This window comes from Agelaius tricolor, unplaced genomic scaffold (genome assembly GCF_023055355.1).
Source record: "Agelaius tricolor isolate 1412-34295 unplaced genomic scaffold, bAgeTri1.0.p SCAF_1, whole genome shotgun sequence".
Classification (NCBI taxonomy): domain Eukaryota; kingdom Metazoa; phylum Chordata; class Aves; order Passeriformes; family Icteridae; genus Agelaius; species Agelaius tricolor.
In genome coordinates this window covers 31077622-31104758 of record NW_027269261.1, presented here as the reverse complement: position 1 = coordinate 31104758, position 27137 = coordinate 31077622, and the positions used below count along the sequence as shown (strand labels likewise).

Below are 27137 nucleotides of genomic sequence, written 5' to 3'. Positions count from 1 at the left end.
CTCAGCTCAGAAGGAAGGAGAACATCTAGAAGGAAGAATGTAGAACAGCTCATGACAGGTTCAGGGACAGATTCAGCTGCTTTATCATACTTTACAACTTTTTAGCATCAACCTCTTTCCTTCTCAAATAATATGAGTGAGGAGAGGGATTTGGTGTTAGTTGGGCTGGAGAAAACTGGAATAGTGGATAGTCAAGGACAATGTAATGGTAACCTTCTCCAAGAGAGCAAAACAAGTTGCCTAGACATTAAATCTTGGATTTCTCACATTTGGGCCTTATGGAGTAAGTTTAGTTTCCCTCCCTTTTGATCACAGCTACCCAAGAATAAACACTAAGTTCAGGAAACAAACATTAAGAGAAACCCTCAAAACTTGAAGCCCAAGGTGGAAAACCACTAGCAGCATCTCCAGGACTCAAGAAGGATGGGTACCAGCCAGAGAAATGTTGAATCACCTTCACATTATGGCACTATGACCAACCAGGGCAATGTTGAGTCACCTTCACATTGACTCTATCACAGCTCAGCCTCTCAGCTGCATTCCAGAGTTTTCAGCTCTGTTTCCACCACGCTGCAGAAAAAGCAATGTTGGGCACAGGATACTGGTTTCAGGAATGCTCCCAACATCTGGGGCACTACCAACTTCATGAAACATTGCCTGCTTCAAGCTCTGTCAGCTTCAAAAGGAAGACAATGAAAGCAGACACCACACCCAATGCTACATCCCGGACACGTGCTAGGGAACCCTGTCAGTGACAGACATCACAACACCCAGGTAAGAATGAATCCCAAGGACAGCAGAGCTGTACTCTGCAGGGATGGATCTAATCTCCCATGCAAAAAAGACACTGGGGAGAGCACGGATGGCAGTCCCTCTGCTCCTGAATCAGGTGCACGTGGTCCTAGGGCAATGCAGCTCCCTGCTGGCCCCGCAGCGAGGCAGAGACACGCAGTAGAACTGTGGGAAGGTCTGGGTTGCCACTAAACGACTTACACTGCACATCTACTCGAATGGACTTGATGGCAGGGACCCCAACCCCATTTTCTGCTTTACAGTAATAGCGGCCCCCCTGCAGCCTTTGGATCTTCTCAATCCGAAGGGTCTCGTTAAGCACTGACGTCTCTTGGAATTTGTCCGACGCGCTGCCAGCAGTTTTGGTCCATCTCACCTGCGTGGGAAGAACAAGAGAAATGAAATCAGGGACACAAAACAGAGATCCCAAGATTCAGCAGAGCTCCCTTTGTTGCTCTTCCCTCTCTTCCCTAGCTACTTCCATAAAGAGGTCCTACAGCACCGCCAGACTTGCCAAAGCTCACTACTGATCTCAGTATGTCTTAGTAGCCCAGATGCTGATTCTGGTCCACTGCCAATCCCCATGTCCAAGTATCCAGAGGAACCCCTCAATTCACCCAGACACGCACTGCATGTTTGCCACTCCTGCCCTGATCCTGCAAACCCAGCAGCTTGCTCAGTTTTATGCCACCATTTGCACAGCACGGAACTTTCAGCGTTCAGCCTTGAGACCCCATGTGGCTGGTAGGCCATGACACTACAGCAGACATCAGCTCACAGCTACAGAGCTTTTACTACAGTCCACACTCATCTTTTTCTGAACAGCAAGGCTATTTCTACTTTTTGCTTTTCCATGAGTGAGAAAAGGCAGTTGCTGTCTGACTCCCCTTTCCCACTGGGAAACCCTGTGTATTTTATTTTTGTAAGTCATCCTTTTGCAGCACACAAGATTTTCCTCTGTTTTTAATGATACAGAAAAAAAGAAAAGAAAAAATAAATCCCTTCAGATTTCAAGCCACCTTTTTATTTGTTTGTCCTTATATTACATGTCTCAAGATCCTGGCTTGAAGGAGCAACAGAGGTGCATGATATTTCATGGTGAATGGTGGCAAGAAGACAGAAATCCCAAAGACTGAAGGGTTTCTCTTTTGTCTGGAATGAGGTACAGCCCTTGCAGTAGCAATACAAGCTTCCCCCTTGTTTTGTGCACTCCACACAATGAGAGACAGCTTTTCTCAGCCCATTGGTTTTCTATATCTGCAACCTCCCTTCTAAAGGGTGCTGACTGTTGGCCTGCTACTCTGGGACAATTTAGACTCTGGAACTGAGATCCAGCAAGATCAGCTACCAGAAAGAAGAGAGACTTTCATTCAGCATTGACCAAAGACCAAATACCTTCACCACTCTTCCAGACTTTGACTAAAGCTCATTGCCATCACCTGATTGGTGCTGATGCTCTAGAACAAACAGGCCTGTCTACATCCCATCCCAGAGCACCAGGCTGAGCAGATTTTTGGAGCTATTGACCATGGATTTATTCAGCCTTTGTAGGCTTGTGAAATTGTCTGAGGGCTCCAAGACTCTTGGAGTCTCCTGCTTTGAAGGACACTTCAGCCAGCTCTTTAATCTTCTCAATCACCATCTCATTTTAGTATTTTGGCCACATTTTCATGCTTTAATGACTGGTTGATAGAAAGAGAAAGAGAAGATTAAATGGAGGTTAGGACAAGAGCTTAGCTAGGGAAGAAATCAATCCATTAGGAGGGAGGGCAGAAATGGGATGCATGCCACATCTTATATGTGCAGGTTCTAGTCTCCCTGGTCACGCCTGCTTCTAGGTTCTGGTGCTCCCTGTGCAGGTCTGGCAATGACAAGCCAGAGTGTTGCTCACTACCATGCTCTCTGCAACAGGCTCTGCTCCAGAAATCTCTCTAGATACTCAGGCTCAAATCCCTACAACCTGCCAGGACCTTTCCATGCATTCAACAACCTTAGGCAGGGACACTGCTACCAAATTCCCCATTTCTAATGCACACAGGTATCATTTGTCCGTCACTGTCACAAGCCTAGGCTGGTTGTTTCTGCTGACTTGGCTTGGGTAATTTTCTTTTTATTGTTTCCAGGATATTTTGATGGAAAAACCATTTCAAATCCTTGCCTTTGTCATCACCTCTTTGCCAAGTAGCTCCTCACAAGCAGGCCCACGGAGGCATTAACTGGCATGAGAAGATGCGTGGCTTCTTGCCACAAGTGTCTTTGGCAGGACTGAGGAACGGGGCCAAGGCACAAACCACATGTGGCTCCCCTGAGGGTATTCTGGCACATCCAGCCTTGCAGTGTGCACCAGCTGCGACTCCTAGCATGCTCTGTCCCAGAGCTGGCAGACCCATGCTCTAGGCCAGTACCTCTACAGACACCTCCACACCAACACTGAACTGCCCAGCTTGAGTATCTGAAGGGTGCTGAGGTGGCTGCATGGGCCTGAGGCTGTGCAAACCTCTGGGCACCCCAAGTAAGGACTGCAACCATTAGCCAAGCTCAGCTTTGTGCCTCCCCACGGGACTGTGTCTCTGACCACAGCACGGATGTGTCCAGTGCTGCAAGTCTGGCTCTGCCTCTGCTTGGTGGCCACAAAGCAATGATCAGAAGGTTCTGTGAGGGGCTCAGTGAGGTGCACTACCAACAACTTCCTGAAATCCCCCAAGCAGCACCCCCTTGGCTGTACATCCAGAGAAGCTGAGAAATGGATGGACCATGAAAGACCAATTCCTAAGGTAAGCACATATGGGAAGCATCTTCCAGGATGTTCCCACTTCGTAGTAAGAGGGTTAAAGATTTGAGATTTCAGTTTGGACTTTAGTTTTTTGGAGGGACTTCACACACTGAAGAAAGTAGAAGGTCTTTGTAAGCTTCTGCAAAGCTTTGTGGACTGTTTCCCATGAAAGCAAGCTTAAATGCTTCAGAGCTTAAGAAGCTAAGTACTTGCAAAATGGGCAATCCATACCCGAGTCCAATGTGCAGGAAAAGCTGGACACCCCACTGCCCACAATTCTCCTCTCTGTGGAGACTACAAAGTACCATGGGGCAGCATGGGTGACAGGCAAGACTGAAGGTTTACCTGTGGCCGGGGGTGTCCTGTGACCAGGCACTGCAGGACCAGCGTGTCCCCCTCCCGAATTGTGTAAACGCGTTCACTGATGTTGTCTTCCTTCACCACGCATGCTTGCCCAGCATGGATGATTTGGGCCTGAGCAGGAGCTGTAGAAAGGAAATAAGAGGTAAAGATGGAAATGAGCAGTAGCCCATTTCCTAATGCCCACTGCCCAGGGTGGCTTCCCCCACCTCATAAGCCACTGAGGGGAAGAGCCAGGAAGTTCTGGGAATGAATCATGGAGCTCTTAATGGATATATTATTAAGCAATTTTCCCCATTTCCTGAGTGACTGATATCAACTACTATTTTAAAACCATTGGTTCTGTAGGGATGAGCAGCTCTAGACACTGAAAAGCAGAATATGGCACTTTTTTGGGGTGGACCCTCCTGCATAGGTTGAGGACTAAAAATTTCCTGCTGTCGTCTCTCCCAGAAAGGAGTATGTGCAAGCAGCTATAGCAGGGACCTGGTCAAATCACAACTGCTCCATGCCTGTCTAAAACAAGCCTGATTACTATGATTTACCTTGCAGGGGGCTGGGATAACTACTGAGCAGAGTAAGAAAGGGCCCTGAAGCTCTGTACAGCTAGAACAGGCATAGCAAACACTGCAGGAAAAACAAGTCTTTCCCATATTAAATAGCAGCCTGTCTCAGCCCTGAGCCAGAGGAAACAGCCTCTGCAAGACCAGAGGACCCCATAATCTGTAGAGATTTCTCCACCTACGGCTGCTAATGGAGACCAATTACTGCCAGTCACGGCAGGAAAATGGGTGAAGACCAGTGCAGTGGAAAAGTACATAGAGAGAAAGTTCCCAAAACAAAATTATAAAATGCCCAACGACCCCAAACAGCACCTACATCCCACAACAGCCCTGACGAGAAGCAGGAAGAGATGAGCTCTAGTAGAACAGGATTTTATAAAGAAAAAAGCCTCAGCTCTGAAATTCTGAGCAAACAGCCTTTGGCTCCCTACTCCAAAGCGTTTGTGTGATCAGAGAAGTGGCTGAGCTGCATTGAAGGTGACTGCACAGCCCAGCCGCACACCTGCGCTTGTTTGAGGGGGAAACTCCAGTTGCACTTCAAGGTACAGAGAAACCCACAAACATGTCTAAGAGCTGGTGTCTCACTGACAGTCCCCTGGGATACTTACCCAGCTTGCAAGAATGCTTTCAGGTGACTCTGGAGTCACAGCTCTAGCTCCCATTAGTGGAATACAACAAAAATGAACAAACCAAGAGGAGATGATCAAAGGGTTTAAAGCAATGAGCCTTAGAGAACCTTCCTAAGCAAGAATAAATTTTGCACAACCTGTTAAAGCCAAACTAAGCACCCACTTTTTCCTGAAGGTTAGTTGAGCTTCAAAGACTGCCTTTTTAAAAATTATTTTCACTCCCTTGGCAGGACCAAAATGCTCTAGACCAAAACACCTGGGCAAGAGAAGTGCTCAGGTATTTGCTGGTTTAATCCACCAGCAGTACAGACAGCAGGACAGGCTGGGCTCAGGCAGTGGAGAAGATCTGCCTTTGAGATCAGCCTTTATAAACTGGTGTCACCACAATGCACTGACCAAGCTGCAGGGACACAAGAGTAGACACAGGGCAAATGGGAAACTGCCCTTGCTGCTGGGGCTTTACAGCCTGCCATGGCCATCCAACATCCAGGCAGCAGCACTGCACATACAGCAAGCTAATCTCTCATTTTCCATCTTTCCAGCATGGTGGCACTTTTAAAAAATTATTATTACTCTCCAAATTGTTGACAAACAGAAGCAACATGTCCATTTGAAGAATACAATGGCACAAACATGGCCAAATCCCTCAGCCTCTACTGTCCTCCCCTTCTGCAGGCCTCCCAAGATGCCTGCCATCACTCAGGCATCATGGAATGCCAAAACTGACTGTTAAAACTTCACTGATACAACTGAGCAGATGAGTGACCTTCCCCTGCCTGGATGGCAGAGTCCTGTTGAACCCAGGAGAAAGCACAAACCTGTATATGTGCTTACACACAAACATGTGTGGGCATACATGCAGACAAGTCAATACATTAATTAAAATAGTGATTTATCAGGAAAATACATCATGAATGCTTCTCAAGCCAACAGTCACGGGAAGGAATTCAGAAGCCTACATAACCTTTGCTAATACACCTTAATCCAAATGACAGCCTCTTGTGCTGTTTGAGCCCTCAGATCAGTTTTCTGCAGATCTGCCACAACACCTTTAGCCCCACTGTACAGCAGAGCACTCCTTACAGGGCTGAGACACAGGCTGTGATGCTGATTGATCTCTGCTGATTAAAAGAGAGACTGTCCCTTCCCATCCTATGCCAGATTCCCCTAACCCCCAAACTGTGCTGCCTGCGTTTCAGCAGGGTCCTGGCACCCTGAAGCAGCAAAGCTCTGGTAAGCCCTCTTGACAGCCTCTGGGCTGCATTTGCCAGCTGGTGGCTCTATTCTCCCTTTGCAAACATGGCCTTGCTGTAAAAACTGATTTCCAGACACCCCATGGACAATCAGAATATTTATCTGCAGCTCTAGCTCCCAGTTGTTCTTAAGTTGCTTTGCTGTACCCCATATGGTATACAAAGTAAGCATTGCAACTTTCACTCTTCCCTTTGTCTATTCCACTTGCATTATTTCACCTGTGTTGTGTAACCCTTTTCTACCACTTGTCCAGAGGCTCTTCCACCTGGGGAACTTCCACAACAAAATGATTAGGTAGAGTGAACAGGATTAGAAGGCTTTTGTGCAACTATTCTGTGCCAATATGCCTTGGTGTGATTTGCTGGCGTATCACTGAGTTTGAGAGGAACATTATTTAAACTAATCTTTGTAAGGCACTAGACTACAACAAAACAACAGCCCTGGGGATAAGCCATGGGTCATAATTTGGTCCTCTTCTCCCAAATTCTCCCTGGATACACTGAGCTGTAATGAAGCTGACAAACAAGGCTATACACATCTGGCTTTGTTTGCAGGTGTCTGAACTTCCTTGTGTCACCATCCCTAACACCTTTCAGCTAAATCACTGGAAAGGGACATCACCTCAAGGGAACCTCCACTGCTTCAGCTGTAACATTTCTCTGGCAATAACAGCACCAGGTCCTCAGCAGAACAACCACCATTTTGTCATGTCTTAAACCCCATGTGAACCCAGATCTCTCAAAAGGGAACTCAGAAAGCTTGGGGTTGCCTTGGAAAGAAAAGCACTCAGGTAGATGGCACAGGAGCCTGAGACATTGCCTCTAGTTTGGTCATAACTTGACATTAGTAGGTGGGGACTGAGCAATGAACAAATCCAGCTCTTTGGGGACTGCATTAAGATGGGACTCAGGAGGGTCTCTGTTCCAAACTCAGCCTGCCACACCACACAAAGCCTGGCAAAGTCACCTCATGCTGTATTACAGATGGGCAGAGAGACTGCAAGGATTAATTGCACTTTTAATGTGCTTGCACAGAAAGAATACAATATTGTTTGACATCATCCCACGTCTCCTGGAGGATTCCAGCATGCAGACAGCTTGCACACTGCCAGCACAACAGGATGGCAGGACCATGCCTGTCAGAGGAACAGTTCCACAGAAGGCCCTTAGGAAGTCAAAAAAATGCTGGAGATGAAGGAGTAACCACAGCCATTCTCAACTCTTGAACAGAGACAACCTCCCCTGTTGAGTCCTTCTGGGGCAGAATCCCTGGCCTCAGGCCAGCCAACCCCAAAGCAGAGGTCCAAGGAAGACCTGTGACGGCCTCTATGGAGGAAGAAGGGACAGATTGTCCCCAGAAATTTTGTGGGACAGAGATATCATCACTTTTATTCAACCTTCGGGTAAGAGATCAACTTGGAGAAGGTTCTCAATACAAAGTCCTCCAGAGAAACTAGGCCAGCCACATATTGAGTGTCAGATGTTTTAGAAGGGGAAAAAAATCAGACTGTGAACATGCAGCATTAGGCTCTTGCTCAGAAAATGGCTGGACTGTAATGCATTTGGCCTCTGCATCTAGATTTCCTACTATGCTTTCACTTGATATATTTACACATTAAAACAAAAGGAAATTGAAGTGGATAAAATAACTTTATTCCCAGTGCAGTGTACTGTACAATGTTATTATTACCATAACCTCGAAATTTTATGAGACTCTTGGTGCTTAGAGGTTGCTAATACCATGAAAATGTAGAAAATGAGAGAGAAATGGTCTTTTGGAGAGGACTGAGTCATCTGTATTTGGTTTACAGGTCTATCCATACATCTTATTGAACCTCAGATCTCATCAGGAAAATGACAACGATGAGAGCTCCTTCACAGAGAGGATGGTGAGTGACAGATACTGCACTGACACTCCCTCAGTCACTGTCAGCACCCACAGGGGCAGCTGCTCCCCGTTCTGCAGCACAGCACCTACTGCACTTCTCTGCTGCCTTCCCAGCATTCCAAAAGCAGCCACCATGCTTGACTCTGTCCCACCACTACCCCTGCCATCTGCACGTCCTGCTGACTGCCTCAAGGATGGAGAGCATTTATCTCCAAAGCTGCTGGGCCAATACCTGCAGCTGGATACACAGGGGCACTGAATCCATTCATCCTTCTCCAGGCTGGGGAGAGAGGGAAGCTGCACCTAGAGCTTTCCTCTTCCTCAGCCTGAATCTACCACCCTGCTTTGCAAGGCAAGAAATGATCTTCCATGCACCTGGTGCAGATACCATTCAGCCTCTTCTGCACATAGCCTAGGCAAAGAGGCCAGGGTCCTTTCCATTCCTGTTCACAAGCTCCCCGGCCTCACACTGCTTAGTTACACTCAAATGAGGAGGGCATCAGCTGCTAATCGGCAGCTTAAACCTCTCAAGAGCCTGTCTGTCTCCTTTCCTCACCTTTTCCATCCTAAGCAAGTGGCATATAACAGATGCATCTTGAAGGGAGTTCCCAGAAATGGGGAAACTCACGCTGTTTATAGAGCACGGTGGGGTTGAATAAGCATTTCACTAAGGAAATCCACATGTGGAATTTCTTGCTGAAGAGACACTGACAGTGACTGCTTCTCCAGGAACTGCCCTGCAGCACTGTTGGCTACAGACCATGGCACAGCACCCCAGGGGCAGCTCAGGCCTGGAAGTTGCTGCTGGAGGTAATGTTTTATCCCTTCTGCTCAGCAATGCCCGCATCTGCCTGGAGAGCAGGGGCACACAGACATGGAGAGCTATGAGGAAGGGGTTGTGGCCCCTCAGCAGAGCACAAGGGAAAGCCAACACATGCCTAAAGGGAAGAGATGAGCTGGCAACACTTGGCAGCAGCAAGGAAGGTCTCATACAAAGCGAAGGGTCTGCAGGGGCAGCATCCTGATGGCCAAACCAAACACCCTGCTCCAGGAAGGGATGGAAACTGCCTTGATGTGTGCTCCAGCACTGCTCTGCTGGTCTCATTGATTGCTCCACTAGGGATGAAGACCACAGGCTTTGCTGAAACTTTAGACAAAACAAATTAACCAGGCCAGATCCAGCCCACAATGCAGAGCATGATATTGATGGGCCATTTGAAAAGGAGAATTCACTCCAGCTTGAGGACAATTATGGAAATAATAATACACAATCAGTGTCCATTAACACTGTCAGCAGGACTGTGGATCAATATTGTATTAATGGCTGAAGAAAAACCAGCCATAGCCATCAGTCAGCAGTTAGGACCAGCACAGGAGCAGAGGCAGGGAGGCAGCAGTGGGTGGGTGTAATCGAGCTCAGGCGTTGGATGTCTTTGTGCAGCCTGCCCAGGGGAGCCCACTTTCCAAACCAAGGGCCACCACCATCTTCCAAACACATTCCCTGGCACTTGCTCCTTCTCCTCACCCCAGCTCCTCACAGCCTCTTTGCCCTGTGAAATGCAAAGGGAGCCCAGTCCCTGCAGGGAACTTTCCCCATGGGAGGTGCTTTGTACAGTTCAGTCTGCTTAAACCCCAACCTTTAACACAAGACCAGGCTGGTCCCGAGCACAGAGAGAGGCAATGCAGAAGGCCCAGGGACAGGAAAGGATCAAAGCACATCCAGAGTCCTGGGTCTCCTCACACTCCTTGGACTTCTGTCTCGTCCAAGCTCTTCCTGTTGACTCTTCCAATGTCATGTGCTGCCTGGGCAGCTCTGTGCTACCACAGGACTGTCCTAAACCAAAAGACACCAGGAAGCCCTCCCTGCCTACTGACACTAAGGGGTACAACCCCAAACAAGGCAGATCTCCACTGAAGCTCCTTGCCTCTCACACCCCAGTGCTTTCACCGCAGCCCAAACCACATATGCTCAAAAAAAGAAAAAAATCTGCTTACTGTACACCCAGCCTAAACTTGCCACAGGAAACACATCGTATTTCAGTAGCAAAATGTGACTGACTCCTTTGGTGTTTGTACACTGATCATGATTTAAAAAAAAAAACATAAATTCACCCACAAAAAACACACATCCACTCACAAGATATGCAAAGAACCATGTCTAACCCCACACAACACTTCACAGCTACTCTTGAGCAAGAAGAAAAAAATAAAATTTTCAATGAGAAGTGCACGGAGAAATGACAGAAGTGTGGAAAGTAATCACAGAGCACGAAACTTGGCTACTTGAAATAGCATGGGATTTTTTTCACTTGGAAGAGACCAAGACTATGTCTTTATATCTCTGTCTGATTGCGTCTCCAGAAACCAAGTTTCTTTTTGTAAAACTCAGCCAGATCATTTCCACAGCCTTAAAATAACTTTTTGCTTAATCAATGTCACTTCCTTGAAGCATCTCTATAATTTTGTTTATTTTAGAAAAATGACAGCAAGAAAATCATGTGAGATGTCATGAATAGAAGGTACACCCCCCAGCAACTGCAACACCTGCTCCTGAGACCATTGTTCAACTTTAAACAGGATTATGTGCTTTACTAAAGTATCAGTTACCAGATCATCACTGATCACCTCAATCCCCAACTCCACTGCCTGCAGCAGCTCACTAGCTTTCCTAGATGTTCCCAAAACATTCTTATTTTCCTTATATTCTAAAATATGGGTCCACCTAAATGCAAGAGTGCTAAGTAGAAGAGCAAAATTGATCAGCAGCTTTTTTTGATAAGAATCAAGTGACAGAGGTTACACACACAGAGTATTGTAGTGGCATAAACTGTACATTTCTGCCTAACTCTTGTGCCTGAGTGGAATTTCTGTAGACAATTCAATGCCAGCAATATGAAGTAGCTTGTCTTCAAATCTTTAGGGGCTCGGGATACAGTGGCAGTCAGAGCCTGCACCTCAGCAACACTGTCCTGGAAGATTCCAGCTCTGGTTGGGAAATTAAAAAAGCATTCCCGTCTCATAATGGCCCTAAAAGAGAGTTTATCATCTCTCCCAACCCTCTTCCTGCTGTGCCAGCTACAGAGCCTGACATGTATCTCTAAATCCTGGTGCAAAACCCAATGAGCCACAGAGCCACACTGGGTGAGGTGAGGCTGCCAAGCTGATTGCTCAAAATGTTGCACATGTTCTTTTCTGGTTGCCACTTAAATCTCCTGAGCATTCATTTTAGGGGAAAATACAAATCAGGCAAGCAGCCTGGGGGAGAAATCCTCTAATCTAGAAGATGTAGACCACTAACAGAATTACTTGTTTGTCAGCTGGTAAAATACCCAAAAATGAAACAGTCCAGTCAGAGAAAAAAGGGCTACAAAGAGAGGAACTCAACTGGACATGGGTAGCACAGACCCTTGTTTATCTGACCCCTGTGCTGCAGGAGCAGGTGAGTACTGCAGGACAGGTGAGCACCAGGCTCCTTGGTAGGTTTGATCATTTGTCTCCTTTATGTGAGCTCACACCAGGTCCCCAGTCCCCTGAACCAATCTCCAGCTGCTGCATGTACTCACCACCCTCAATGGGCAATGGACAGCTTCAGGCATCCAGAAGGAATGCAGACCCTCTGGCCTTTGGTTTTAGCTTTCACTGCACCCATCCCCAGGGGCCTCCAAGTAGCCAGCTCACCAGAGAGCCAAGGCTACCTCAGATGGAGATGCAACTCACACTTCTGCTCCCCCTTTTCTGCCTCTCTGTCACAGCATGCAGGAGCCACTGAAGCTGCATATCCCCACTCAGACAGGAAAAATGCCTTTCAGAGCCATGCTGCAGCTTGCCAGCACTGGTAGCAACGTCCAACAGATGATGTCCCCACCATCTGCTGCTAATAACTTGTGCAAGCAAATGGGCTTTGTTTGAATGGTCCCAAGAGCTTTACCCTCTCTCCCCTGAATTCAAGATCAGCTCATTTCTGAAGCACCACTGGTGCTGCTTCTTCTGCTTTTTCTCCCTTTTTATACTTTGAACCGCTTTGGTACAACAAAACTCTTCAACAAAGAGGTCCATGTGCACAGATCTTTAAACCAGAGTACTTTGAAACTCATCTGTTGTTTCATTTGACATAGGACATAAAAGGAGAGCACAACACAGACAGTCCTTCAAAACAGGGAAAAAAAGTCAATTTGCTAATCACTTGTCAACTAGATTAGAAGCAAAGGTGCATGAACTCCAATCAATGAATAACTACAGGCTCCTTTTCATATCAAAACCAGAAAAAATATCAGATGTCATCTGTTGTTCCTGAATCATGAAAAATAAGGCAAAGCAGAGGTAGTGGCTTCAAACTGCATTCCCCAGCTAGTGGGACACAGGGAGAATGCTCCAGACTCTGCTGGTGACGACTCCACCAGAGTCACACCCACATGCTAAAACCCACTCTGGAAACACAGGAAGAGAAATAAATTCAAGCTCCAGGTATACTAAAAAAGAAACAAACATAACAGAAGAAATAGAAGAAAAACCAAACCAGTATGCATTCAAAGTACAGTATCAGAAATTGTGTAAGAATACGATCATTTCCACGCAAAACCAGCTGATGCTGTTCAAAATGCTAAACCCTGAGGTGCAAGTTCTTCAGTGCTGAGGTGGAAACTGGAGGCTGGTGGGCAGGAGAAGGACTGGCAGAGAAGAGCTCTCAGAGGAGAGAACTTCTCTTTACGTGGAGAGCCAAAGGGGATGATGTATGCTCAGGGCTGCTAGCCCCAGAGAGGGGCAGACATGGGGCAGCAAAGCAAAGCACTGACTACTCTCCCAAAGACCTCCTTTTGTATGTGACCAAAGCAGATCCACCACTGCCAGGAGAGTTACTGCAGAGGCACAGAGCTCTGTGCAGACCACAAAGCCCAGCTGTGAAGCTGGGTAAATATTCAAGCACTGAATCAATGCTAAATCTTCACCTGTCACAGCTCCACTGCTTCCAGGGCCCCATCCACACAGCTCAGAGTGAGCTGGGGATGTGAGGGCAATCATGCCATGATGGCAGTGCAAACATTCCCTTCACATAGGAGAGGAAAGATTCAACAAATGTCCATGTTTACCTACTGCTATCCCCATCTTCCACGGAAAGCAAAAGGCTATTTCAACTGTGAAACAGAGGGCAGGAGCGGGGGGAGAGGGGAATGAGAGCAGGAGAAAGTGGCAAGAGGCACAAGAAAAAGCCACTGGAATAAAATTCCACTGAAAGCCATTTTAGAACAAAACATAAAAAGAGATGGAAGTACAAATCTCTGCCCCTTAATTCCACTGCCTAAAGCCCAATTTTACTACTGAAAAATGGTGGGCAGCAGGCACTTGTCTGTCTCCAAGTCTCTAGGAACAGTGGTGCCCATCCCACATACACCCCAGGTCCCCTGCAGCAAAGTCACCTCCCAGGGATCAAATCACAAGATCAGCTCTCAGCTCCAAGCCACTGGGTGGGACAGGACAGGCAGCCATGGCACCAACCCCAGCACAAGCACTCACTGGCAAACCTGGCAGAGATGCCCAGGACCATGGGCACCACAGAGACTTGGCACCCCTCTGCCGGGTACCCATCTGCTCCCAGCAAGATCAAGGATTGGAGAGGCTGATGATGATGCATGGAGGCTGCTTGTGACACAGCCCCTCAGTGGGGAGAAGCCTGTGTGCTTGAATGAGCTCCAATGCAGGTCCTCACAAAACACAGAACTTTTTATCCCCCAGGCAGTGCTGTGAAGCGGGGCAGGGCTGCTATTGCCCTCTGCCATCCTTGGCCAGAAGCCTAAAGCACAGCCAGGGATCAATCCATACCTAATTCCAGTCTACAATGCAAAGGCCAAGCTCCCCCCAAAAGGAAAGGGAGAGAGCATCAAAAGCAAATGCCAGGAAATTGTCAACAGAACCGAGGCAACAGAGGCTGAGTGACACCCCTGGAAATCAAGCCAAGTAATGTTTTATCTTGACAGCATCTTCTACGTCCCTGCAGTAGCTTTGGTGAGCAGTCCTAGAAAGTCCCTGGTACTTTCCCTCTGGAGAACCAATACTTAACAACCACAAACTGGCAGACAGGTGAGCAATTCCCTCTGGTTCCGATAAGAGGAGCTGACATCTCTCTAGCCCCAGCCACCTCCATTGCTTTATTCTCTTTGTTTATTGATCCTTTTATGCACATAATGCAAATTGACATTTAATAATTCAGCCGAGTTAATGGTGCTTAAATATTAAAAGGCTTTTCTCTTTTAATTAGCTGTAACAAAATAGGCAACAAAGGAGTGCTAGATAGATGCCATTTAAAATAGTCTTGTCCAAGTTCCTTGGCATTTTTCTAGGGATGGAAAAGAATAGTTCAACAGAAATTTTGTACAAGTCTCCTACTCTCACCAGGAAGGTAACTAACACACAGAACCATTTCCAGAAGCTTTGATTCATAGGGCATATTAATCTCTGTCAACTCTTTGTTTTCTCTGCCTTCTCCTCCCAGTAAAGACAGAGGGGAGTGGAAAGAGGGGCGCAGGGTAGAATGAAAATCCTTCCCCATAAGAAGTGCCAGGACCCATGTGAAATGTTGCAGATGCGGATGCAGAAGCCTTCTGATACATTATTGCAAGACCTGTATCCAGGTGAAAACAGAGCTAAAAGGTAGCAGTGCACAAAGCTATTTGAAGAGTTACAAACAGCGCAGAAATCTTGCAATTATTCCCTGGGGCAGGAATAGCTTATTCAGAAAATTAATTGAATATTACTCTGGTAAAAAAAAAAAAAAAATCCCATATATAGCAGGGTAAGGGAGCACTCATTTCTCTTCTGCTCATTATGCCAAAGGTTCAGAATAAGAGGGAAAATACATGGTATCTTTAAACCTCAGTTCCATCTCAGCTGGAGCCGATGGCAGTAATACATCTTAGTCATAATGTTGCTGGTGTGAATCACCATCACTGAAAAGACTTGTTATTATTTGGAATGTTTTAGCTGTGCATACCTCCTCTCTGAATTAGTGCTCACTTGAAGTCCTCAATTGGTTTGAGTTTGGGATAATGATTTCCCACCTAACCCAGAGGAGAACCACATAGTCACAATAATTAGATATAGAAACTGTTAATAACTTAGTTTAATTACAACCTATTTTCTTCAAATTTAGCCTAGACATAAGATTTCAGTGAATTCTAATTACATGCCATGTTTGAAGAGCCTGTGTTATTACATTATTAATTCCAGACAAAGAAACAGACTGACAAACACTACATTCCTTACTGAGGATACTTAAAAAAATTAATCTTAATTCAAGTCAATTAATATATTGACTTGCAAATTCTGTGCAAATTCATTCTTTGACAGAGGGCTACACATTGTAAATCTGTAGAGGGACGGCTGCATTTTTCACACATAACAAAAATATCAAATTCCCAGTTTATGTGCAAAATTGAGTTTATCCTTACCACCAGATCTGCTAGGGGCATTTCCACAAAACACTGAGTCACTGTTCTGAAGCTGCCAGGCAGGACATCATGCCAAAGGTATCCTCACATGCAGGGGCACCCAAGGACTTCGGGATTATGGGAGAGGGCAGAGCACTGGTCCTTCTGTCCAGAAGTGACAGGGGTGTGCAAGACACACAGCCTTGTTCACACCCAGCATCCCCCTGCACACAGGAGAGGGCAGCGCTGCACATCTGAGACCCAGCCCATTAGACTTTAGCACTGACTTTAAAGGGGTGAAATTAAGCTGCAGGAACTGCTACTTTATCTCCCCTTGCACACAAAATCTAGAAGAAGGTCTTTTACAGCCCTCTTGGACTCTGGTTACCCCCTGCCCATCATTTTGGCAGAACATGGGGAGCCACACCTTGCCTCTGTAAGGCTCTGCACAGGGAACATTTTCCATCACTCCACATCCACCACATGCAGCTCATGCACTGAAATATTCTTGACACTGTTACAACAGTTTGCATTGTTTCCCTTTAACAGACTATCCATCTACTCCTCTCCAGCTGTGCAGCACATCTGGCTCACTGCCTCTCCTGGGCAGGCACTCCTAATTCCAGTTTTCCATTTATAGTTGCTCAGGAGGGTTAGGAGGTGATAAGGGAGCAAATGCCCAGTGGACAAGTGGCATTTCCAGGCATTTTCAGAGGTGATAAAACGCAAGTTCACTTGCAGCCTCTTCAGTTCTGAGCTGCCACTTCTGGCCCTGTGTAGTTGTCAGGACCCAAAGAATGCAGTTAACTTGTCTCAGAGCACTGTCAAAGAAGGAAGTTTCCTTAGGATAAACCACCACAACTGGCTAACAGGAAACTGGAGGGTGTTAATTTCAGGCCTGCATGGATGTGAAAGGTTTGGAATTGTCACAAAGGACAAAATTCCACCATGCATACTGGGGTGAAAGTGCAGATGGCAACACAGGAAGACGCCAGGCCTGGTAAGGTGGATCTCGGTAGCCTATCCAGACAAAAACTCCCATCATGGCAAACTGTGAGAAAAGGAAGCAGCTGCTTACAGAGATGCCATCCCAAGTTGTGGGAGTGGCACATAAATCTCTTGGATATCTGTGACCTGGACTGCACAGAAGTGGTACATCCAGAACCTGGGGACTCCCACCACAGAAAAGACCAGCAGGAACTCATGTGGTGGTGACTACACTGTCTGTATCTCTCTGACACCCTCCCCTCCCCCTGCCCCTTCCTATATCTCTCTCTACCTCACCTTTACTGTTAAATAAAATCTGTACTATTGACTTTGGCATATAGTCTCCTTTGCAACCTAATTTGGGCAGAGGCATCTTTTAATAAATAGAAGTTAACATTATATTGGTGTATCATAGCATTATTTTCATGTGAGAAGTGGGATAATAACAGTTGTCTCCCTTCCACCTGCAGCTATTCCCAGTGAGATGGGGCCACACATTGGATATACTTGTGATTAATTAACTGGAACTACTGTGATTAACTAACACACTACTGGAAGTTCATCTCAAATGGGATGAACTTTGGGTTATGACTATAAAGAGCTCTCCTCAACCACAAGTGCCAGATGTTGGCCTCAGGAGCATCCCCCAAACCCTGCAAAATAAGGGTAACTCTGACAATGCCACATCCTGGCTATATTGATGGAGTTCATTCTGACAAACAGCTGCAGCAGCTCAGACAATCAGACTGGGGGAAGAAGAGGGGAAAAAAAGGAAAAATGAAAACAGATTAGCAAAGAGTTTTGCAAAAAAAAGAAAAAAAATCTGATCACAGCTGAAATGCAGGAAAGGAGAAGTGAGGCAGTCTGACGAAGGCTTGGCTGCTCCCTAGTGAGAGATCAGCAGCAATGAACTTAGGAGCAAAAGTTCCACAAAGCAAGGTTATGAATTTATTACTCTGTGTCTGTGCAGAGTCAAAAGATCGTCTGAAACACCAGCGACTTGCAGAGGAAACTGGGAAAGCACTAATCCACATGGGATAGTGTTTAAAATAATTTCTCAGCTGGCTGACTGCACAGGGGGTAAGAACAGGGACTAATTCTCTACCCAAGATCATGCATTTGTGCAAACATTGTCGAGCAGCTTGTTCAACAGGGGACTCGGGGACTAATGCAGCTGTATCAAAGCAGCCAGGGTCTGGCTGACAGCTCTGCAAAGGAAGTAAGATGATCTTTGACACGAAGGAAATAAAGCTATTAGAGACTAAAATGCTGACAGGCACCAGCCTCAAAGCTGAAGCATCTCTGAAGAGAAAAACTCTTTAAAGACTTTTGTTCTCAAGCTCTCTTCTGCAAGGGAAAAAGCTTTGGCCTACTTAGGCGAGGCCAAGGGCAGACTAAGACCTCAGTATATTTTGAAATCACTTGTCTTCAGCTCCATTTGATGTTTTCTTGATATTAGTAAGAAATTTCACTTTATTTAAAACACTCCTGGTCCTTCAGCTGCATGTGGACACAGAGCAGTCCATCCCTTGGAGAATGAAATGGTCCCTTGGTCTCTGAAGGGGACAGGAGAAAAGCAAACCCACACAGAAACGAAGTCTCGCAACCAGCCTCCTTTCTTAGAAGACCTCAACCAACCCAGCCCTCTGCATAACACCCTGTGACATATGAACACAAAACTAGGGAGTGGGCTTCCCATTTAAAAGACTAAATGTCTGCAGAGGAAAGGATGCACAGCTTCTGAAAATGTGAGTTTACTGGAATTTCCATCCCCTAGATGAGGAAATATTTTTTTGGGTGCTGCCCATCAGGCAAAGAATTGGTTTACTTTCTAAACTCTAGTTTTGTCCCCAGTATCAGTCTACTCCCATTTTGCACTGAGGGTAAAGACTCTGGATCTGGTTATGCCCCAGAGGAGCAGACCTCTCAAGCAGTCCACCAGACTGAAGGCTGACAGGGACTGTGAAGCTGAATCCCAGAGTTTGTCCCACAGGACGTGTCACCAACCACCAAGGCACCACCAGTCAGTTTCACTGAGGTGGGCAGCACACCTGTCTTGGGGCACTTTGAAGCCTGAAGTGATAAAAGTTTGCTTGGTGTAAATTTTGGGGAAATGACCAAGAACCATTTTGAATCTTGCAAATCACTTTTGCTAATCGTCATCTGGAGGGACAGAAGTTAGCCTGGACAAACCTAGGAAACCGACTAGGGCAGCAAAAAACAAGTCATGTCTTGCTCCTACAGAGGGTACAACCAGGACTTCTGCTCCTTCCGCAGGCCAACAAGTACACATGCTGCTGAACACCCAAAAATGAGCCACTCTGTCATGTCCTACGACCACCATGCCTCCAGACTTCTCTCCCTGTTTGATCAGATCCTAAAACATGTGGGGAACAACAGGCTGTTATCAGCTATGTGCTTTCTTGTTAATGCCTGACACAGAGGAGGCAGAAAGTCATCCAGGGTAGCTGGGGAGCTGCTCAGTGCCCTTCAAAGGATTTCATTTGCAGCAGCAATGTTCCAAACCAGCAGTCACCATCGAGTGTTCACTGATGTGAACTCTTCAGGACCCTATTAATTTCAAACTATCCCAACTCCATCCAGGAGGCATGGCATCCTGTATTTTTGCTCACTTCCATGGATCTAATGGTCTTCAGATTATGGTCTTCACCCTCTACCACCCTCATATATCCCTGCTCAGCCGTGACACCAAGGAAGACAGAGAGAAAACAACCCCCAAACCAAGAATTATCTACAATGAGTACTTAGTAATTGCCTTGATGTGTGGCCCCAGGCAAGCAGGTTCTCTCCTTTTTGGTGCATCTTTGTCTCACCGCGTGTGATTTGAATGATTGCACTACCGTGTAATGCGGGGTACTTTAAGGCTTAGTGTTTATACAACTTTTTGAAGATGCAAAAATCATATAAATGCTAAGTCTTATTGTGGTTATTACCTTCCTCACAGGGGGGTTATGAAGCTTTGTAATTAATGTTTGTAAAGCAAATCTCTGTTATCGGATGAAATGTAATGTGCTAGAGAAGTGTGAAGGATTAATATCCTCAGTAATCTGATGTGGGTTTTACTGCTCTGTGCAACACTTAAAAAAAATAATTAAAAACAAACCTAAGCTGATACCAGTAGGAAGGATGAGGAAGCAGAGACAGATGCATGTGGGGACAGAATGCTCTCCATTAATTAAGCCCAAAATCATCCGTCTCCAAGACACTGCCAAGTATTTTCTTGTGTCTGGTGATAACCATTCAATTTAAGGCTGATTTTGGGTAACCAGAACTCTCGAGCACTGCAGAAACACTTTCAATGCAGTGAGAAATACCAAACACATCTAAAGCAGCACAGCTCTGACCCCACAACTTTTACACAGGAACTGCTGCCTGGGGTAGACAGCAACCAGGTGAGATATGCTCAGAGACCTAGGAGAGAGCTGAAAGAAAGCTGTAAACCCACAGGGTCCCACTCCCATACACCCAAAGTTCTGGTCTCCAGTCACTAGCTTGGAGGTGTAGAGAAATTTCACTCCTGAGGCTGTGCAGGATTCAAGCCCCTGCAGCACCAGCAGCTACCAGTCCTATGCATCAAGTGCCACCAGCTCAGTGGCTCTGCAAAAAAATACATATGAGCTTCAAATTTCTTCAGCATGAGAAATGTGGCTGCTGAAGTGTTCTGCAGTACAGCTACTCCCAAGTGCACATAGATGGAGAAGCGTCTGGAAAGTCTCTTGAAGAACAATTACCACCAGAGAAGGAAAATTGCTGCCAATTGCCTTAATGCCTTAAGTACCAGCTTTCTCCCCAGCACAGCGGATGCAGCCAGGGCACCTCCCTCCCAGTGTCTCCATACCTGCAAACAGCCCTCCGGATGTTTCATGTGACTGAGTTCACATCACACATCCCTGTATTTGGGATGGGATAGGTACTATTTATATCCTGTACATGTACTATTTGTATACTGTATAAAATGATATGGGCTATCCTGCCTTTACACACACAGCTTGCAACAGTAGCTCCCTGGCAGACTCCAAAATCAACAGGATGTCCAAGCACTGCAGACTTTTTTGTGCAACTGTTCATCAGGCTTCAGTCTTATTTACTGCATTTACCCACATGCCACGGGCTTCTCGTGCCAATTCTCTTTGGTTAATGCCAAAGGGATAAAAGCCATACTGGTTTTCCCCTGAATATGTGCACAGAGATATGTCAACACTTTCCACAGCCAACAGTAAAACTCAGAGAAGCTACAGAAAGAGTTCAAGGAACCACACATATCTCAGACAGAGCCCCATGGTACTGCCAGGTCATCTGCAAGCCTTCCCTACAGGCTGCTCCACAGTGATCAGCCTGACTCAGCTTTAAAGTGTCCCCAGAGAAGCATCTCCACAGCTGCTTTCTCGTTTGCATCAGGAACTTGTTCTGGCATTCAGCGCCACTTGTCCCTACAAAGGGAGGACTGGGAGAGGCTGGAACAACAACGCCCAAAGCCCTGTCTTATAGGAGACATGCCATCTTTTCTGCTTATCACCTGAAGGCACACAGCAAGGGATCTGAGCTCACATCAGGTATTAGAGTTAATAGGTGTGATTACCAATAACCTTGGTAGTGCCTGACACACCACCACAGCAAGCAAGACACGCATCCTTTCTCTTCCCACCAAGTGATGATGGGAAGCAAACTGCACCACAGCAAGAAAGATCAGCCACACAGGAGTCCACAGGATGGAATGGGAGCATGAGAAACTAATCAAACACCCCTCTTCACCTGTGGGACTTCACTCATTACTTCCTTTTAAATCCTGAGAAGGCACTTACACTGACTCACTTGAGGCTCAAAAGGAACCCAAAACATGTGGTGCTACAGAGCAGTGTAACACACCTCCTCTCCCTGCCCTGTGCAAAGGATCAAGCCAAATGTCCCTTCACCATCTTGGGTTTTAGGGGAGAAGTTGGAGGGGGTGTGCCTCATTGCAGGAAGCTCTCCTAATCCTTACGATACATGAGCAATAAGGGCAAAGGATTAGCATCACCAGCTGCTCTGCTGGAACGTGCAACAAGGAAAATTAGATGCATATATGCAGTGTGGAGCCATTAGGAAGAACTGCCTCAAGCACCTCCCCCTCCCCATATTGCAGCTCATCATTCCCCATGTCATGAGCACTGCACTCCCCTTCAATGCTGCCTTTAACTCTTGTCTCCTCTGCAGCCTGTTACCCCAAATGCCATTTCCACCCCAGAAACATCCCCCAGTTTCCCATCAGCACTGCTACAGAGCCCACAAACCCATGCACAAAACCATCCCAGGCAGCTGGTGCAGGCTGCAGAGCCATGAGAGAATTCAGCACCCTCTGCAGCTTGGCCTCAGCAGTGTGGAGATGCCTGACACCCCAGCTGTGAGAAGTGGTCACTTTGCCTCATATTTTCCTATAATTTGTCACATCAAAAAGACTTCATATATACACAGGTTGGGGAAGAGGGGCTGCTTCCACGACAAACAGAACACAGCTTCCTCTGAGGTGGAACACAGCTGGTTAACAGGGCTCAGGAACATTATCTAATTGCTCAGGCTAGAAAGGGAAAAGCAATCTAAACTGATTTGAAGCTTCAGAGGGAATTAGGGAACAGAATATAATAACCTAAGTTGGAATTTGGCCATGACTCATGGGAAATAGAAAAAAAAAAAAGTGATTCTGGTTTTTCATGAACACAAACAAATTGCAACCTGGTGTTCCATTCCTTTCCAGAGTGGTGCAGGCATGCATTTGATTTTGTTCACACTAACAATGCTCTTTAAGAAGCAGCTTTGAGGTTAGGAAAAATGCACTGGCTTTACACCAAAAGTAGCTGTTGATTACATTGTGACACCATGCTACAGAGGACACAATGTCTCACATTGCACAGCTGACCTCAGCTTTGGGAGTGGGCAGATTTTCAATCCTTTAACTTCACTATTTTTGAAATCCTCCACCAAATCTTCAATAAATCAAATACACACTAACAACCAACTGCAGCCAAATGCTTTTCAGAATATTCTGTATCTGTCACCACAAGACTTTTCACAAAGCACCCACACAAGAACAAGGTTTCCTCAGGCCAGGTGCCAGCTGCACAGCTCTGGGTCCATGGCACAGTGGCACTGGCCCAGGCCTGTGCCCTGGCTGAGGTCTTGGTGGCAAAAGGCTCGCTCAAACCCCAAATCCCCAAAGCAATGTTGGTACAGGTCCTAGCAGTCCTGAGGTACAGTCAGAGGAGACCAGAAAAGTGTGCATTATCAAGGCAGGAAAGATTTCACTCTCATTAGCTCCAGCACATGGCTACTTCGAAGCTTTCCTGGTATGTTACAAATTGTGAGAAGGATCCAAGCCAAACCCGGTCTGTTTTAAAGAGCAGACTCCCACACGGGTCTGAAACATTGCACAGCTGCCTGCAGCTCACATGAAGTCCACATATGGGACAGGTCATATATAAAACAGTGCTTGGGAAAAGCTGTCAGCAGTGCCAGACTGCTCCTTTTCCACCTCCAACATTACAAGTATCTGTGAGCAAGTAAAGACAAGGCTGGTCCCCTTCTGCTTCAGCCTACCCAGAAATACAGCTCTGATGAAGCCTTTGCTGTTCCTGTTGCAGACATGGCAGGAACAACCTGGAGAGCACAGAAGACCATGGAGAGCAAAGCCCACTTCTCCTGTTCCCCTGAAGAGGTTCTTCCCACTCCCAGCCCTAACTTTGAGAGCTTTGACAGGCATGAAGAGAGCACCAAGGCCACAGCCCTCATCATCCCTACCTGCCCTAGCCAAGTGCCTGTTTCACCCACTCCTTAATGTCAGCCTTGTCCCACTCTTAAAGAGCAAGGACAGAGCTAATGCTGGGCTGATTGAGCATTTAGGCTGATTGATCTGCAAAGAAATTCATGCCCATGCTTTACTACAGCAAGGTGTCCACACCCAGACAAGGCAGCACCAAGTGTTTAAGCCCATGGAAATAAGTGGATATCACAAGCTACAGGCACTGCAAGTGCCATGCCAACATGGGCTTGAAGATTAGTCCTCTACTAGGAGGATTACAAGGGGACAGGTAGGACACCAACACCATCTCTGCTGTTCAGTAGCAGTCACAAAGCTTTGACAACATTGCTGCTGGGATTGGAGCTAGCTTGGGGGGATAGGGAGGTCTGCCAGGAGGAAATAATTTCAACAGTTTTAATGCTTAATATAATAAAAAAAAAATCCATAAAACCTCAAAAAAGCCTTCACAGAATAGAAACTGTCAGAAAGTAAAACACTTAACATTTAAAACCCCTGTACAAACAAAGGAACAAAAGAAATTGGCAATAGACTTTGCTCTCCACCCTGTCACACTTATTGGTAAAGCAGGGTGGTGGGAGACACTGTCCACTGCAGACTGAGTCACAGACACTTAGAAAGTGCACTGACCTTGGAAAAAGGCCCAGTGGAAGCCCAGGATGGGTTTTCTGTGTCAAATATGCATGGATACAATTCCACCTTCGGCTGGAAAATGGTAACTGTCACTGCAGTTGATGGGAATTACACCTATTTAATAGACAGACAAATTGATTTTGTGATCCCACATGCCCGGACCTGCAAGATTTCCATCCCGCATAATTTCAGATAAAAATCCAGCAAACCCCAAGATAATGAAGTTTGAGATTCCACAAACACTGCTTCACTAAGCAAAGCTCGGATGTGCTTGGAGCTCAGTGCAATCACAAGCTTCTGCTAAATTACCTTGGGCCAGAAGCATTGCAGATCAGGATATTTCCAGGCAGGTTAGGGACTAATGTCATGAGAATTGCCACCTAAGGGATGTTTTTATTGCTACTGTATTGCTCCTGGGCAAAATGTAAAAGGCATTATGTGTACACAGAGCTACAATTTCCACCTAAGAGCTGAGCCCAAGCTTCACATCAAGCTGTTTGACTCTACACTGCAAGCTTTGCTTGTCACAGTGAAAAGGCACCGATGTGTAGAAGGAGATCCTGTTACCAGACAGACAGAAGGAGTGAGCCAGGCAGCAGGAGCAGCTGTCACCTGCTGAGACACAGCTCGGCAGCTTAGCCAGTGTCACACTGAGGGCTGTGAAGTGCCTGACAGGGGCTACAAAAGGTCATAGAGATACACTTCACTAGCTGATCCTGGCACCTTGATCAAAGTACTCTTGGGAAATGGGAAGACTCCTCAGCTTTGCTCCCCTTTGTGTTCTCTTCACATTCCCCTTGCTGAGCTTCTGAGCACGAGTCAAAGGCAAGAGGCTGCTGCTGCTGGAGCCAGCGGGTGCCTGGCAGCTGAGGGAGTTCAACAGAGAGAGCAGATAAAACCTGAGGCACGAAGACAAGCATCTACACATTTTCTCCTGAAATACTTACTCTCTTCTGTGTCATAGAAAGACTCAACATGCTGGAAGAGCATGAGGCATCCCCACAGCACCAGTGGGGAGCTGAAACTGGAGGCACACTGACCAACAGCCTGGGAGCTCAGCAGGGCTCATTTAGCAGTGCAATCCCATGGCAATGCCTGTTCCAGACCCAAAGGCTGTCCTAGAGTCCTAAAGATGAATTAAGAGTGTTCAAGCAAGACTTTGGCTGGCAATCCCTGTTCCTTCAAAGAACACAGCCTCTGCTCTCCTCCTCCCTTAGGAGGATTCAGGGAGTGTCAACTGTGTTCAGTTCAGCATCCCATGTCCATTTGCAGTAACTCCACCCCAGGGGACCCTATGGACCATGTGTGACATTGTTCCTGCTGCACAGAAATGACACTGTTTAGCAGCACACTGGCCACAAACTGTGTCACTGTGCATTATTTTGTTGGCTCTTGCCACAGTGATGGTGGCCTACTGGGACAAGAGTGGATGCATCTTCCAGGGAGAAAATCCTGCTCCCAACCTACTGCTCCTCTCCAAAGGCAGACAGCTGAAAGAGGTACTGTGGCACCTCGGGGGAGCCTGCATCACACCTGGAGAAAGGGAGGTGGGAGAAAAGGAAGACAAACACATCACCTCTCCTCTCCGGAGGGCAAGTGCTTAGACTGGAGGGATTCAGATCACTGCCTTTCCTCTCAGCCTTTTAGAGGCTTTGGGAAGAGACAGATGTCCCTTGTCCTTTGGAAAGGGACAGATGTTCATGCCCCCCTGGCAGGCTGGTCAGCAGCTGCATGAGTAAAGGAACTGGGCACAGAGAGATTAAGGTTTGTGATGGGATATTCAGGGAGTCAGCTGTTCAGTCCAGGAGCTCACTGTATTCATTTGCTCCCATAGCTATGGCAGTCTTCAGCAGCAAACAGTGTGGAACAGACACTTTGGTGCTTATCCTTGCAATTTCCAGTCCAACAGCCCAGTCACACATTTACCAGCCTTCCACAAAGGGAATTACAGTATAGGAAACAACAGGGCCCTCAGGGTCTGCTTTCTGTTTGCTATCCAACACAGGTTAGCAAAGGCTGCCTAGTGTACTCCTATGGTAACAGCTCACACCCCACAACACCCCAAGGGCCTAGAAAAAGAGGTGCTACGAGATGGGGGCTTATTCCACTCATAAGCAACCTGATTTGCTGCTGGAGAAATCCAGCCCCTAAGGAATAACACAAGGCAGAGAAGTGATGAACAGCAGTAGGAGACTGAGACAGAAAGCCTTCTTGGTGTTTATTAAAATAGTGTCTGCTAGTCACCTCCTCAGCAGTGGTGGCATTTAAGCAGTAAAGCACTGCCTTGAGGCAGAAACCAGCACTCTTGGTGCAAACACCTGATTCCCACAGGAATGCCAGGTGGGAGCACACATGGCTGCAGGTCTTTCACTTCCAAATTGCCCAAACACATGGAGCCCCTCAGTCTCCTTGAGCCCTGTCTCACATCCCTACAGCTCTGCAGGCCATGCTGCCTGCCAGGAAAGGCTGCACTGCCTGAAACACCCAGGGGCAGGGAGGAAGGACTCAAGGGGAAAGGGCAGCTGGAGATGCAGAAGCTACCTACCCTAGCTAGACACGTGGTCAGCCCAGCCATGAGAACTTGCTGGGATTGCCATGCCCACAGCAAACACGAGCACTGCTCTCCCAGTAACCTAATAACACTCATTACAGTAGGCTGGATCCTTCCCCAGGGAAAGCACAAGGTCTCCCACACCATTTCTTCAGCAATGGGCTTCATACAGCCAAAAAAAGAAAGGGTGGAAAAACCAACCTGGCAGCTAATGGCTCAAGGCTGAGAGTGCCCTCACCTATGCAGTGGTGCTGCTGGGGAGGTACCATGACACCAGTTCCTTCATAAAAGGCATGAGTCAGAGACCCAGGGAAGGCACATTTTCAGTAGCTTTAAGGGATGGCTGGTGTCAGGGGTTGAGGAGGATGGGAAGCAGTGGGGAATTTCAGCCCAGACACAGCCCTATCCTAAGCTGTTCATTCTCCTGGGGTGTGTGAGTGCTCTAGGAAGGACTCACCTCAGGAGGCCATTGGAAC

The 27137-nt window shown here is 46.8% G+C and overlaps 1 protein-coding gene across 1 annotated transcript in view; it reads right to left on the bottom strand.

Moving 5' to 3' along the window:
- The window catches only part of MDGA1 (MAM domain containing glycosylphosphatidylinositol anchor 1), a 148825-nt gene that overhangs the window by 97012 nt on the left and 24676 nt on the right, over positions 1-27137 (bottom strand). The window contains exons 3-4 of the mRNA XM_071428393.1: positions 3911-4050; positions 994-1168 (exon numbers count right to left, since the gene is read on the bottom strand). Coding sequence (XP_071284494.1) covers positions 994-1168; positions 3911-4050 — 315 coding nt within the window. The remainder of the gene's footprint in view (positions 1-993; positions 1169-3910; positions 4051-27137) is intronic.